General features: G+C 45.6%; 1 protein-coding gene across 8 annotated transcripts in view; it reads left to right on the forward strand.

Moving 5' to 3' along the window:
* REEP1 (receptor accessory protein 1) overlaps window positions 1-15,757 on the forward strand; it is a 71,766-nt gene that overhangs the window by 30,912 nt on the left and 25,097 nt on the right. For 5 of the 8 annotated variants that reach the window (XR_003922521.2, XM_030007503.2, XM_041123065.1 and 2 more), the window contains 4 exons: window positions 193-269; window positions 2,168-2,288; window positions 3,933-4,046; window positions 11,472-11,522. Coding sequence is in view for 7 of the 8 variants with exons in the window: in XM_030007503.2 (XP_029863363.1) it covers window positions 193-269; window positions 2,168-2,288; window positions 3,933-4,046; window positions 11,472-11,522 (363 nt within the window). In the remaining variant the exon portion in view is untranslated. The remainder of the gene's footprint in view (window positions 1-192; window positions 270-2,167; window positions 2,289-3,932; window positions 4,047-11,471; window positions 11,523-15,757) is intronic. The other 3 variants (XM_030007527.2, XM_030007538.2, XM_030007547.2) reach the window with 2 other exon arrangements.

Raw genomic sequence — 15,757 nt, forward strand, 5'->3', positions numbered from 1 at the left:
GGAAATCTGACATGTGTTATGTGCTGAGGTGGGGGGAGTTCTGGGATCTTCAAGTCCATAGTAATTGTTAAATACACAGGGTGGGGGAAAGAACCCTTTTTTCTGAGAGAGTTATTCTGTGCACTTGTGCCTGCAAGAGATAGTTTGAGGCCCCTGGGGAAAAATGACCCGGCTACTGTTTTTGTTTACCAGGTCAAATGGATGATGTACTGGATCATATTCGCACTCTTCACGACAGCAGAGACATTCACGGATATCTTTCTTTGCTGGTGAGCACCAGATGGGAGAGGGTCTTTGACATGAGATGGAAAGAAAATGGAAATGTTTACAAGGGGAAAAAAGGGGCATAAAGTTGCACTGCCTCCTGAACACAGCCTTAGCAGCTTCAGGTGCATAGAGGTGTTTTGCGTGGAGGAGCCGTGCTTCCTTTTTCAGTGCTGTCTTAGGAAAAGCAAGAAAGAGGATGGAACTGCTTAGTGGTATCTCATTAGTGAGAAATCATTACAGGAGTCTCAGTCCCCTGCATGTCAGAGAGACGCACAGCTGATTTCCAAGTCAGGTACTTGCAGAGATTGTCATGTAAACAACAGTAGCTTTTGCTGCAGGCATAGTTCTAGACTTACCTAGCTGTGTCCTACAGTAAATACAGAGACCCTAGGGATCAGGCAGAAACAGCCCTGCAGCACAGAACTTTGTTTGTAGGTTGCTGCCTGGGAGGTTGTTCCTGGGATATTTTGCCAGGCCTGTTCCTGGTTAGGCTGCATTTACAATTTGATGGAGGACAGTGACAGCCCATACTGATGGGGGCTCTCTGGTGCCAGTGGAAGGATTCCTGGTGACCTCTGTCAGGACGAGAGCACATAAATGCCCAATTATCAGATTCAGTTCCTTAAATTTGGATGCTCAAGTTTGGAAATGTTTGTTGCTTGGTTGCACTTTTTAGTAAGGCCTTTCTAGTGGAAACCAGTGAGATTAGTAGACTTCAGGATGAAGCTTTAACCATAGTGCATGGCCGTCACCTAAAGCCTGTTCCTGTGTAGCACTGCATGCCTCTAGTGAGTCCTCCAGACAAAGGGAATCGGGGAGTACTTGGCAACATGTCAGATCTGTTGAAAAGGAGATAAAAGAGGTTATTGTCTCGCTATCTAATTTGCATGCAGATCTACCTCCACTGTGTTCATCTGGAGCTTTGTTTTTTTGGAGGATGTATTATGTGAGTCTCTTGGGAGGAATGACAGAGGGCTTGTCCAGCCTGTGAAATCAAGTATGCTGTAGAGATCCTCAGTGAGGTGGAAGACCAGCCTGGCAAATCCATGCTCAGTGTAGAGCATTGCAGAGGTCCATTGGGTCAGTCCTGGATGCTGTATCGTCTAGCTGGCTCAGTGACAGTAGTGTGCTAGCACAGCAGGAATCTGTCTGGGTCCAGCTGGGATGGTGCACAGCCATCACAGGGTCTCTGTGCTGCTCTGGCTTGCCCCTGTCTACAAAGGGTAGCGTTGGTTCATTACACTGCTGGCAGCAACGTGCCTGCCCGCGTGAGGATGCTGCTAGCTGGCCAGCCTTGAGCTCTAGGCTTTGTCCTCCAGAAAAGAGTCTGGATAATCTAATCTTGAGAAGTCTCTAGCTTGTTGTTACAGCTAAAGCATGTCCTATTCTTAGTTAGTGCCCTCAATATTTTGGAGTGCTGCCTGAAAGCCACAGTGTGGATCCGCATCTTTATGTTGCGTGTTGCTTGGACAACAAAGGTTCTTGTACCTCAGTTTCAGTCAGCTAAGTGTTATCTTAAAAGCAGAAAGGCAGAGACATGAAAGGTGCATAAATATATCAATGAAATACTGATTTGGTTGTTTGCTCTTTGTTCTCTCATAATGAGTAGGGATGCTATGAAAGCAGCATCTGTGCCCTTTGCATGTAGAAAGCTCCTCTTCTCACACAGCAGAGTCTCTTCCAGACCATTAAATAATGGCCCTGATACTCTAGTAAAGATTTACCCACATGCCTAGTTGAGATGTGTGCAAAGGTGAGTGAATGTGTTTAGGTCTTTCGATTCTTTGGTAAGCAAAAGCTGCCCTAGGCTAGACTGGCCAGTCCCTTCCTGTGCTGAGCATCTCTAATTGAGGGCAGGGGTTAAATTGGGAGCAGACATTAACAGATCTTTTTCTTCTAGGTTTCCATTCTACTATGAACTCAAAATAGCTTTTGTAGCTTGGCTGCTGTCTCCATACACAAAAGGCTCCAGCCTCCTGTACAGGAAATTTGTTCATCCAACGCTGTCTTCGAAAGAAAAGGTAATCACAGGTGCCCAGGTCCTCTCTGGGTGGAGCAGATCTACAGTGTGTTTACTCAGTCTCCCTGTCACTCATTTTCATTGAAGGACTGGGAGTTGCTGATTCTCTTCCTCTATCATTTGATCATCTCCTTTTGGTTGGTGTTTTTTTTCTTTGTGATTGTTGTGTTTTTTTAAATACTGTCATCTGTTCAGCGCACTCACACATATTAACTCATCTTTGTGCACTTGAGAAGTTGGGAGGGAGGGGGATAAAAATACCTCCTGAGCTGCTTTGCACGTACTGGCTGTATATAGCTGGAGTGCTATGTTGTGGCTGGATACAACCATTAGAGAAACAGGGTCTGGCAGCCGGGGGTCCTTAACTTTGTTCCCAGCTCTGCCTAAGACATTGTGCAGCAATGAGACAAATAGCCAAGTCTGTCTGAAAGGGGCTTAGCAAGCATTTGCCTGGCCGGGAGACATATAGCATGCTGAAGTAAGGCATGTAGCATGTTGAGGTCCTGGGTTGAGAAATGTCTTGCTCAAATTCATGATGCTAATTTTGGGCAGGGACATTACAGCTTGGATCATTTGCCTGCCTAGGAGATTCCTGTGGCTGTGAATGGGACATTGTCAGGCAGATCTGTTTGGCTCATGTGGATACATGGGCCAAGAATAGCTATCAGTCACATATCAACATGCAAACTACTGAGAAGTGAATAACTGTTTCCCTCATTGGCAACAGTGGAAGTGAAGGATCTGTTTAGCCACAGGCAGTGCATGAACAGTTATATCTCAGTCCTGTCCAAGAAGGACAGTGGGGATTTAGTATGTCTCTCTGCTTCCTGGGACCTTCTGCTTACGCTTCTCACAAGTAGTGCTTGTGCATTTTGGGTTGCCACCTCTTATCTACTAGGAAGAGGGGGGGAATCACTAACAGCCAGCAGCTTCTTGCAGCCTCCAGTCCCTACTAACCCAGCACATCCGGTAGCTGAGTACTAGAAGTCATTGTCATCCATTATCATCCAGACCTCTGTGTCTTGAGGGAGGGAGGGTGAGGGCAGGAACTTTCGTAACCATTTCACTGTATATTGAGCAGCATCAAAGTCCAGAAGCTCTGGATCTACCAATTCCATGGGCATTTTGAAGCCGGACACTGCAGTGATGTGCAGAGATATCTCGGATACTTCTGAGACCACCAGTCCTGGACCCAGGGCAGTACAGCTGCAGCTGCCCAGTGTCATAATACGATTCTTTTTAACTATGGGGCAATCCAGTTTGTCTTTAGAGTACATAGATTGCAAATGGCTCCTGACACACCCTGGTCCATTCTGCCCAGGTGGATGTGTCTGTCTTGCTTCCAGGACCTGTTGGTGGTGGTTGCACTGTGCAAACGTATCCTGACTTTGGGTCCCAATCTTCCATTCGCAAAATAAAGAGTTCCCAAAGCCTGCAATGGGAGTTACTGCTCCCCTGCAAATCTTTCCTCTTTGCAAACATTGGCTGTGAACTTTTCTCTAGCCAAGGTGGAGGAAATGGAGGATGTCTGCCTCCATAAAAGATGACCTGGCCCTGCCAAGAGTTTGAGGCTGGGAGCACTCTGAACTTGTCCTTCTTGTGCTTTTTTTTGTTTGTTTGTTTGTTTTGTTGTCTGCTGTGACAGGAGATCGATGACTGCCTCGTCCAGGCAAAAGACCGGAGCTACGATGCCCTTGTACACTTTGGGAAGCGGGGGCTGAACGTCGCAGCCACGGCAGCTGTCATGGCGGCTTCAAAGGTAAAGGTGCGGGTCAGGATGGTGACTCCTTAGCATCTCATCTGCATCCATCGCCAACAGCAGCCACAATGTGGAGGGGGAGAGATGGTGAGGGTAGGGATTCACTCACTGATTTTGATCGTGCCTCCCAATCTCCCATTCACCAGCCACAGAGGTGCCTCTTGGGATGAAGACAGTAAGCGTAGTGCCTAGTGAACCTATAGGAGGTTGGAAATGAAGGATTAAGACTAGGGTCTGTCTCAGGCCTCTGTTGAATTTTATATTTTCCATCAGTACCCAGGTGACAGTGTTAGCAATTTTGTTCATCACAGCCTGTGCTCTTCATTTTTGCTGTCGAAATAGGAGCATGCTTCTGTGAAAGATGCTGATGTTAGGTGAACACAGATAACACCCTGGCAGGGAAATAGTTTTTTTTTTTGGTCAGCAACTTCTGTGGTGAAGGGAAAGCCATCTGCACCTCAGTTTTTCAATTGTTATGCTGAGTTACTGAGAAATCTGGAGGGTCTAGTGACCTATGATTTGGGTACCGACAGAAAGCAGATGTGATCTGAAGTTCGTGAAGGCTAAAAGTTTGTCTGCAAGGCTTACATATAACATACCTGGTGTATAATTCTCTGGAGACATGTTTATGTAAGGGTGGATGGGAAGTGGCATTAGTTGCTTCTGGAGAACAAGTAGATATTGGATGAGTGGTCTCATCTGAGGAGGTGTATCCTGTACTCTGTTCCTGGCTTAGAGCCAGAACCAGAAAACAGCTGTTAACTCTGTTTCTTTCCTTGCATAAAAGCTGCAAGGACTTGATAGCTGCATTTTGTGGTCCTGCTCTCTGGCCATGGATTATCATGGCTTAGGGTAGATGTGACAGTAACTATACCTATGTGTTTTGGGGGCAAGACTTGTGTAAAAGACATGGCTTTCATGCAGTGAGATACAATGCCCCTTGCAAAAGGATAGTAGAAACATATGGGCAAAGTGGGTACCGGTATTAGGAAAAACATGTGAATTGGAGTTGAAGGAAATTATTCTCCTCTGTCAAATGCTTTTTATATGACCTCAGGCACATCATTTTAGTATGTCTTGGCCTTACCTTCTGTAAAAATGCATAATACATCCTTAGGAGGTCAAATACCATAAAGTCTATAAAGCATTTTGAATGCTAAGTATTACAGAAGTGGGGAGCCCCTGGGATATGCGATGCACATGTAGGATCGCAAAGATATGCAAAAGCTATATCCTGTTCCAAAGAAAAGCCAAAAATTGCTTCCCTTTTCCCTGCCAAGCATTGTGCAGACTGTGGCTGTCAGGCCTGGCTCAGTTCTTCTCCTGAACTGTTGCTCTTCAGCGGGTAGGCTCTACTAACTCAGGGACTGCTGGCTAATCCAAACCTGGACTGAAACCTGGGATAAATGTAGAGCTAAGGCAAAGCTGTGTATTATATGTCCAATGAAACAACATTTGTGTGATGCTTCCATGACATTTAACACTTTTGCTGCTGCTATGTAAGCCTGAAGAAGTCACACAATGGACATGAATAGGCTCTGGGAATGCCTGTTTTGCAGCGCTGCCTTTGCTCTGAGCTCCTTCCTGCAAGGTGCTGCAGACTCTGTGCTAGAGCTGGTTTTAGGACAGAGTGAGAAACTATGTGTGAATCCCAAAGGAACTCTGGCTCCTGTTTTGGTAGCTCCCAAATACAAGAAGCTCAACAGTAGCCCAGACCCACAATGCCAACCTGTTCATCTCGGGACTGCAACAGTGTCTTAATCAGCTCTTCAATCTGAATGAACAGTCAGCACCACAGTTTTTCTTCCCACTGTTCTGCTTTTCTGGTGTTTTTCTTAAGAATCTCACTGCCTTGAAATGTGGCTCCAGTGGCAGTGGGAAGCTGGGTAGAAGGGAGAAGAGTCTCCAGGATACAAGGAAGCCATTGTTTTGCATGAGTTAATGAAGCTCCTCATTCAGTGCTGGAAGAAAGCAACTCTGTGACTTGTTTGGTATTGTTGTGTGGCACATCTGCCAGCCTAACTTGAGAGAAAACAGTTAAGATATTGCAACCTGTAAATGGACCAGAAGAGTCTTTCTTGCACTGTGTTTTGGGGAGGTGGAAAATGATCAATTGATAAGATTGGGAGGTTGTAACTGGATTCATTGATTGATATACTGACTTTTATAACAAAGCAAGGACTGTTCATGTCCTTGCTTCAACCTTGACATTTAAATTACTCTGAATATGTGGCAAAAAATAGGACTCCTGGCTTTCTTCAGCACTTCAGCATGTGGCCTCCAGCAAGTTGCTTGCTTCTGTGTTCCTCACTGTGCAGATCCAAGAGGCAGGATGAGCCGATCTGACAGCTTTCGTCCTCTAAAATGGGGTGATGCTCCTGCTCCCAGTGGGTTACTGTGCACCAGCTCTTTGGACCTCCTCAGGTTATCTCTAATCTATCAGAAAGCTAATCCAGAAAGAGAAAGAAAGGGAATACTATTTTTTGCACCCACAAATGTGTCTCAAGCACCTGAGCCAGCACAAGGGAAGGGACGGAACTGCATTGTGAGGAGTATGGCCAGAGGAAAGGAAAGCAAGATCATCCCTTCCTGGTCGTGGGAAGCAGACAGATGAGCTCTGCTGCTCGTGGAGCCACACCCTTAATACATTTACATTCTTTATGGTGTAATAGTCAGAAATGGTTAAAGCAGCTTCAGTCCCTTACTCTTCTAGGACTGAATTTGTTGTCTTTCAGGCAGGGAGAACTGAATGGCTGTGATTTACAGCCTGATGTGTTGCAGTACAGAAGTGCTGAGCTGGGGTTCCTCAGGTATTCAGGATGTGAAATGTGATGGGTTGGGTGGGGACATGTCTCCATTTAGCTGTCCCTGCTGCTGTGGAGGAAGCCATTTCCAAGAGAGGAGCAATACAAGCAGGTATGGATGGTAACAGCTTCTGTTGCCCTGGTTTTCAGATGCTGTTAAATGTATGTCAACGCCCTTACTTTCTCACTTGAGAAGGAGGTATAACAGAGCTAGATTATCCTGCATAAGAGAAGTTTAAATGACTAATTATCTGGAAAACACTTGGAGCAGACAGATGCCAGACAAGACTGCAGTGCTGTCCTTAGGGGGAAGTCTCCAGGGAGGGAGGAAAGAGAATATTATTTCTAAGGCTTATCCTGGCTTTCCCAACACCAAGGTTTAAGGGTATCCAGCTAGCCTGTGATGAGCATAGATGGGAAAGTGAGCCCTGAACAGGTTTCATTGGGTTTCAGCCTTTAATGGATCATGTTAAAATTGGACATAAGATGACCATCTATTCAGAAGCACTGAGCTCCTGCAGCTCCCATGGAAAACGTGGCTTCTACCAGCAAGTGAATGTGAGGATCTGTGTTATTTCCTGTTTCACTTGGATTAATGGGCAAGGAAAAGATGCTTCTGTATTAAGAAATGGACCCTCAGACTTTGCAAATCAGCATCTTCTAGTGGCAAATACACAGCGAGCTGCTGGGCTGAAAGTGTACTCTGTGCAGACCTGTTTTCAGTAAATAAGCTTAAATCTAAAGGCCCCTGTAGTTGGAGACGTGTCCCACTGTGCATAGTCCTGTCCCCTCCTTTCTCTCTGAGCTGTGGTAACTGATCTTGTGCTCCCACAGGATCCATCACGTTCTTTTGTCTTTGGTGATAAGATCTTAGGGCAAGGCCCATCTCTTCATTCTTTTTATCCATCCTGCAGCACGCTGTGGCTGGCTCTTTGATTACCATTTGCGTGTGACAGGCTGCTACTTATATATTTACCAGAGGCTAAGACGCTGCAAGGTGTGCACAGCCACACCTTCCTTATCTCTGATCCCCGACCCTTTCCCCTTTCTATCTTAAACAGCCTACAGTTTTAGTTAGCCAAGTGCAGGCTTGTCTCCCTTCCCCTGCTCTGTTTTGTTTTGAAGCCACAGTTGTGCTAACACTAGCACAAACCTGTGCCAATTCATTTTACAGGCTAAGGAGCTGTCAGTGTCCCAAGTACCCTGAGTCTGCCCAGCTGGCTCGCTTGGGTGTTTTCTCTCTCTCCGGAGAGTCTATTTTTGATGCTCTCTAAGCAGACAGAGCATTGGATATCTGGTCTTATTATCCCTGCTAGGTGCTCAACGCAGATCTTTTCACTGTCCCCAGCAGCTTGCGTCCCCACCAAGGAGCATAATCTCATTTGGGGCTCTCTAATCCTGTCCTCATTGCCTGGTCATTCTGTCACACACTGTGACTTCAAGTGGGTCACTCCTAAGTGACGGGATTAGATGATCGGGCAGTAAATCCTGCTGCTTTTTGTGTTTTCAATTAGTTCCAACTAGTTCAGCCGTTACTGCTCCTGAAGGGCCCTGGGCACTGACAGCCACCTTCTTTCCAGCTCATGTTAGGGGAGGAGAAGAGAAGCAGAAAAGGATCCTGCTTTTGGGTCACAGCAGAAGGGGAACAGCATCAAGGCTGTTACGGCCCCAGTAGTGAGGCAGGTTCAAGGCCTTGGCCATGCAGTGGAGCCATCAGATGGAGGCCTGGGCACAAGTGGGCTTTCCATTGGCACCAGTCAGGTTTCTAACGTAAGTGGCTGGGACACGTGCGGCTGCAGTGAGGAGAGGTACCAATGGCTTGGAGGCAGCACCAGCTTTCTCCAGCATGCTCGTGTGTACTCCCTTGCTGTCACCACGCTCCCAGCACTTTCTCATCCTCCACCTGTCACCCCAAGCCTCCTACCACCTGCAGCTTTGTCCTGTCCCCAAACCCCAAGTCTTCTATTCCCTGCTTGCCTTCCCAAGACCCTGCCCAGCCCTGCCATTACCTCCTCTGTCTCTACAACCCATCCATTGCCAGTTTTACACTCTCCCCCAGCTCTCTGACCCTCTTCTGCAAGCTCCTGGGTTTCCCATATCCTGTTTGCATGTATCCTTATTTCTCACCCTGAACAAACCAATTCTGCCAAACAGGTCAATGTCTTTCCCCACCACCAAGTCAAATCCTGCTCCCAACCACTTAACCATCCCCAAGCTGCAGCCTCAACTCTGTTCTTCAAAGGGGAGCTGCAGAAAACATCCCACAGCCAACAGATCATCGTAACCCAGAGGTTTCTGATAATGTACCTTCTTCTGCCCTTCTGCTGTCCCGTGTGTAGGGCAGGGACTGTTTGCACAGCGAGTGGCTCATTGCGTGCCCCTTGGTACAGCCTGCCTTTAAGAAGGGGAGTGGTGCACAGTGTGCTGCTGGCAGTGGGTGCAGTGCCTTGGCAGGCGATGATAAATGAGGCGGAGGGAGCAGACACGCATGACTGGTGTCGATGAAAAGCCCATTTGTGCCTAATAAGTCTGAGAAACAGTCCAGGAGCTTTTCATGCGTGGGGAAATATGGCTTGCGGTGCTGCCAGAGCTAGCAATCACTCTGGTTTATCGGTTAAAAGGGCCAGGCATGCAGACGAAGGCGGGCGGGTTTCATTACGCTCATCTACCTCCTAAACACTCAGGAGTGCAGTGTCAGCAGTTCCCAGCTTCAGCTCGCAGCCACCTGTCTGGTCTGGCATTGTCACTTCTATTTCCACCTTTGGGTTCATCACCCCCTGGGGGGTCACAGCTCTGCTCGTTTAGGGTCCGTTAGCCCAGGAAATTTATTGGGAAGTTTCCCAGTGTGTTTGCTGGTTTTTAAACCAGGGCACTGGAAGGGAAACGCTGGTGGTGATTTAGATTTTATCCTCTCTTGCCAAACAGCATCTTTTCATTCATTTCTAGTATCTGGCTGGTATACCCAGTGCAACTGCCTGAAAGTCAATATTTAGATCCCTAATTTTCCATGAGAATTGAGACCTATTTACTGTGGGAGTTTGGAACAAAAACTTGTGCAGGAGAGAGATGCTGCTTTTTGTGGCATGATAGTGGAGAACTGCACTTTTACTTGAATTAGGAAAGAGGGAGGCAGGGGGTGGGGAGCATCCTTCCCTTTAAGAGGCTGGATAAAGCCTCTTTGTAAGGATGAGATCTCACTGCTTGGAGAAACGTTGTTTTTCTGCTTACCAAACATATCAGCGAACAGTTCTGTCCAGTCTGCTTACTACTGTATCTGTAATGGCCACACTGTGTGCCCTGGTCTGTGACATGGCCAAGAATTGCAGAAGTCAGGAGTGGTTTGGAATACGCAGTTTGAGAAACCTTTGGGGACCCATTAGTGTTATCTCAGAAGGGCTGAGCATGCTGCTTCTTCTAAAGGATCTCCATTTGGGATCCAAAATCAAAGATCTCATGGCTGAGCTGTGTTATACCAATAAAGAGAAACAATGAATGTCTTTCTTGAAACATATGGTAGCGTGCCACTGATCACAGTATTTTGTGAAGTGTTCCTCTCATGGTGTGACGTATCTTTCATTCTTAAGTCTTTGAGAATCTGTTTTTCCCAAATCAATAAAAAAACTCAACTGTTTGAGCTACAATCCAGGTAGCTGTTTCCTGTTTATCTCTCTTGTTGGTGTCTCCAAGAAGCAGACAGTAGCTAGCAAATGCACAGGACAGCATAACCAAACAATAAATCTATACAGAGAGACCAGGCTAGGAGAGACAATAACAAACAGTTCCCAGGAGAGGAAATGAACTGCACAAACAAAAAGGGTGGATGAAATTAAGTTTCCACTATCAACATTAATGTCAGCTGGTTTCCCTTTGAGTCTTTAGTACTGTCTGACATCTCCAAACCAGGTAGCTGTTCCAGGCTAGGCATGGCACGCAGGCCCTGGCCATAAGGATATTGCTTGTAGGATATTTGTGTTCATATGGTGGCAGAAGCAATTTCCTCCTTCACTCAGGCCTGTACTCAGACCATAAAGCTGATGGTTTTGATCTTAGCAGGGCCTGCCTGCAGCCAGTCATGATAATGCTTCTGCATGCAAACTCCCAGTCATTGCTGTGAGTAATTCCCCAGCGTTACCCTACTTCTCAGAAGACCTGTCAGTCACCAGGGCTAAAATGACTGCCACGTGTCCCTCACCTAATCCTGTGCCTAAATTAGTCATAAATACACTCTGTTCTTAATGATTTTAAGTCTGGATTACAGAGGTGGCCAGACGCTGGGGGTTTCTCCAGTGGGAAGCATCAATCAAGTGCAAGGAGTGGAGTGGCAGCCTGTTGTGTTTATAATTTGCTTTACTCTTTAAACACACTTGCTAGGTAACACCCTGTCAGCTGGGGTTATGGAGTGGTTTCTCCATCTCTCTGGGAAAGCTGAGGAAGGGAGAACCTACGTTCAAAGGTGTAGTCCACAGGTGGGTGTCCCTGCTTTTTATGTGTATGTGAGTCCCTGCACATGGTGCCCAGTGTCATGCTCATGTCTCGCCTCAATTACTTATGCTTCAGATAGACCTTATTCTCAAAGCTTTTATGCGTGTTGCCACAATGGCTCTCTTTTTTCCCTTGCTAGGTCTCTCAGCTACTTCATTTACACTTGTATTTGGACCAGAAAAGAGGGCAGGTAATCTGCTGAGTGCTTATACTAACCCCTAACTAATGTCTGCCTCCCCATTAGACTAGTTTGAACTGTTTTCAGCTGAGATTGGTCTGAGGCCAGATGCTGTTTGCTCTGCTTCCAGTGGGTAGATCCTGCGTGCTGAGCTTTAAAAGCCTGTCTTTGATCTCATTAGCAAAATGCCTTCCAAGTCCTCTGCTGACAATCAGAGAGACTTCAGCAGCCAGGCAGGGAGCTTTGTACGTGGAAAACCCATCTAACTCAGGTTGTTGCTACTGCATTGGCCAAGCTGCTGTGTGTGCTGTTGTTTTCTCGCTAATGGATAAAGGGAGCCTCTCTCCCACTGCTGTGATCCCATTAGGATGGTTGGGGTTGCAGTGGAGCCAGCGAGGCCGGGACTTGGCTCAGAAGTGAAGACGCATCTCTGCAAGCATTTTCTGATAGGTATGGTTGGGGAACTCCTGCTGACACCGTAGTGATAACTGACATCCTAGGAACATGCACTACACCTTGTAGTGAACATCTGCAGGATGGAGGCTGTAACATGCATGCAGACTTGTCTGCTAGCATGGAGGAGAACTGCTAACCAAAGTTACAGCAAAAAGAGAGGAGAACATTAACGGTTTAGTATTGTGCTGGAAGTGTGGTAAGCGTGACTTAGTTTTCCCTTGCCTGTCCGTTAACTACTGATCCTAAGATGTAAAAGGCCAGAAGGTGCCATCCTGTATTAACACTGATTATATTAAAACCTTCTCTTTTATGACTTGACTTTTTTTGGTTCCTGGTTTGTGTCCCTTTACCATGCTGTGTTATAGTTTCCACAGCTGCAAAATGGAGTTTGTAGGTATTAGAGGTGTTTTGAAGCCTAAATAATGTCTATAGAATTCTTTCAGATTGACAGACAGAAGGTATGATAAAATCTATACACTATTATTTGCTTATATTTAGATCATATTTAATGGGACTGTTGTATAAATGGCAGATTTTTAATTTTGTGCCTAATTTTATTTACCTAGAGCCTATGTAAAGCTACCTATGTACGTGGAGTATTTTTGATGAATAATTCCATTGGATGTAAACCCAGTTTTTCCAGACTCCTAAATCCATCTCCCTCTAAAAAGTTTTACTTCAAATGTGAATGCAGAGATTAATTATAGAGAGGTAAAATAATTAAGACAATTCCAGCTATTTCTGATGGAGTGCCTTTTACAGTGCCTGTCACAATACTGACTTCAGGTTTTGGGAAGGATTAGGATTTCTGATCCTTTCAAGCAAATGTTGGTTGCATCAGTGTTTGTGCTCTGGGCCCACAGAGGTTAATGTTCTTTTCTGAAGATGATGATGTCTGCAACATTTAGAGGAAGGTAGTATGCAGGTTAGTTGGCTTTGAAAGCTCAGTATTTTGATACTGCTTTGTCCGACTCTAAAGCAAAAATAAGGAGAGAATGTGCTAGATGTGGGTAAATAACGTATGCCTATACTACAGTTGCGATTTTGACCAAAGCAGGTAGATGTACCTAAATTAGTTTTAGATTAATTACTATGCCACATGGATGGGAGTTTTAACTTCCCTTAGAATCACAGATGAGCTTCTGCAGCTTAAATGTCCATGTCTTGATGAGCGATGCCCTAATACCATTGGTAGTGTCATGAATCTAAATAAGGTTGATACCAAGTGATAGCAGTTACTGGGAGGTGATATTACCATGTCCTTTTTAGTATTTGTCTTTTGTCCTATTCAGTAGCACCAAGTCTGGCCCTCCTCTTCCCCTGTAAAGAGAGAACCGTTCCCTGTATGGACCTAGTGAGGTTGGTAGATCCTGGGAGAAGAAGAGGCAAAGGAAGCCTGAAGAGAGAGGTCTGCTTTCAGCTTGTGCCGTACCTTTACCTACGGGTTGAACTTTCCTATGGGCAAGAAGATCAGATGAATTTGGGAGCAGGTACACTATAGTGAGCAGGGAACAGAGACACACCTGCTCCCACTTGTTGCCACCAAAACCTCACCACCTAGCAAAGTCACTGCCTACTGGATCAGAAGTGCCATGCTTATGGGGACAGTCTGTGTCCTAGGAGAAGTTGCATGAGGTAGAAGTTGAGTCTAGGCAGGGAGAGTAAGGCTCAGTCCTCCAGCACCACTTCATGCTTGTGCCCTCTACCAGGGGATGAACTCCCCAAAATGCAGGTCCCACACTGCCAGCACAATCATCCTGACAGGGCAGTTGGTGTTCAGTGAGGGGGGAGAGAGGGAGGTGGTGTCCTCCATAGTCTCACAGCCCTCCCAGTCCCCATTTTCAAAAGGTTGTATATTAACATCATGCTGTTTTGCTGTTGACACAGTGAAATGTTGTTACCACAGCTACTGTCTTGATATTACTGCTGTCACGCTCGCTAGGATAAAACTAGCCCAGATCTGTGTGGATGTGCTGCAAGCATGCCCCTAGCCTGCAGCATAGACATAGCTTCAGGACCTGGATCTTCTCTCTGTGCAGACACACAGTGTGCTGAAATTCCTGGGACATCTCCCATGTCTGTAGCAGTTGGAAGAGCATATGTGTGATTATGGCCAAGACGGTAAACAAAAATCCCCAAAACAGCTGCTCTTCATCTTCCACAATTGTTTTAACCAAACATGGCCCAAGACGTGTGCTGTGCTAAATCTATTCTGTTGTGAAATAAAGCTATTAACTTGTTTTTTCTTTTGTTAATAAATGGTAAGTCTTATTGTGGAATAATAATGTCTTTATTCCTAAAACATGTAACTACAGCAGTGCAAACCCTCACAGTGCTGGCTTTTCAAGTGTTTGTGATTTCATATACAGCAGCTGCTTATCTGACAGGGAAATGAAAGTTGGTAACAACGTTTTCCATTTTACTCTGAAACCATCCTGATTCTGTTGTAATCATAATTTCTGTTATGTTTCTGTTTAGGGTCAGGTAGAAATGTGGCAACTGGGAAAGAATTGTGGGTGTTATATTGTGCCATAGGAGCAATTAAATCAAGTCAATCCCTACAAAGACTGAAGGTGCAAAAATTTGAAAGAGAAATGGAAGGGAAGTCAGCAGGCTTTCACATGTGTTCACTGTCCTCTCTCAGCCCAAGCCTTTGCTATTCCTGCCATTTCTGAGATTTGGACAAACTGTTTCATGGAATGGTAGGAATAGTAATATTTTGCTATTATCTGTGTGATGAGCAACATTCATCTTTGCTTTATAAACTCAGGCTAAATTAAAGCAAAAAATAAAGAAAAGGCAATTTTTAATTTTTTTTTCTGGGAGAAAGTCAAAGTTGTTCAGCACAGCTGCCGTGACATTGTGTTTAAGGCTGTGGTTGTGTATTATATGCTAATATAAGAGACCCACAGACAACAGGCGCATATCAGGCCCTTGTTGTTTCAAAGCTCTCTCTGGGGCCTTTAATCATTGTATGCTGCTATATCACAAGTTGCAATCCAAGAATATTAACTTACCTTCATTTTCAATGCGAAAGGGTGCGTTAGTGTCATCTTCCCTGCTGGGTTGGTCTGACGCATGAATCTCGTCTCTAATCTGACTTCTGTCCACATACATAAATTGCTCACTGGAACAAGATGGTATTTGGGTTAGCTGGCTGAGCAGAGTGGCTGGGAGGAGGTTAAAAGCTTGAGCACTGCTGACACTTGAGCTGGTGGTGCGGGAGGAATACAGCACTCAGGTTACAGCAGCTCATCATTTGCTAACCCTCCGGCTTTGCTGGTCCAGTCATTCTGCAACAGCAAAATATTATTTAGTGGTCTGATTGCTCTCGCTGGGGATCTGTCTGTTAGAGTCAGACTGCAGGGTAGGATGCCTTGTGTTAGCTTTAAACCAGTTACTGAGAATAGGGTGGCAGTGCAGGAATTCAGTGCAAGCTACAGAACCCACCCAGAACTGTACTGCACTGAGCTCTGGGCAGCTGAGATCGCACCCAGCTACCCAGCCATGCAAGGAATTCTCAGTATACCAGCCCAGTGACAGTTGCAGCCATAGACTGCAGGGTAAATGTGCCTTAGACTGGCCTAAGAGGAATAACTTGAGATGTTTTTTGGAGTGAGAACATCCAGGAATGGCTCAGCCACTGGCAGGAGTAGCCAAAATTCAGGCATCAACTCTTATGGCAGGTTGGAGAGTGAGATGGCAGGCAAGATTTTGACAAAACATCAGCTCTCTTCTTCACTGTCAAACATACAAAATCAGCAAAATAAAATATCTTAGTATACAAGCAA

This window comes from Aquila chrysaetos, chromosome 1, assembly GCF_900496995.4.
Source record: "Aquila chrysaetos chrysaetos chromosome 1, bAquChr1.4, whole genome shotgun sequence".
In the NCBI taxonomy this organism is placed as follows: Eukaryota; Metazoa; Chordata; class Aves; order Accipitriformes; family Accipitridae; genus Aquila; species Aquila chrysaetos.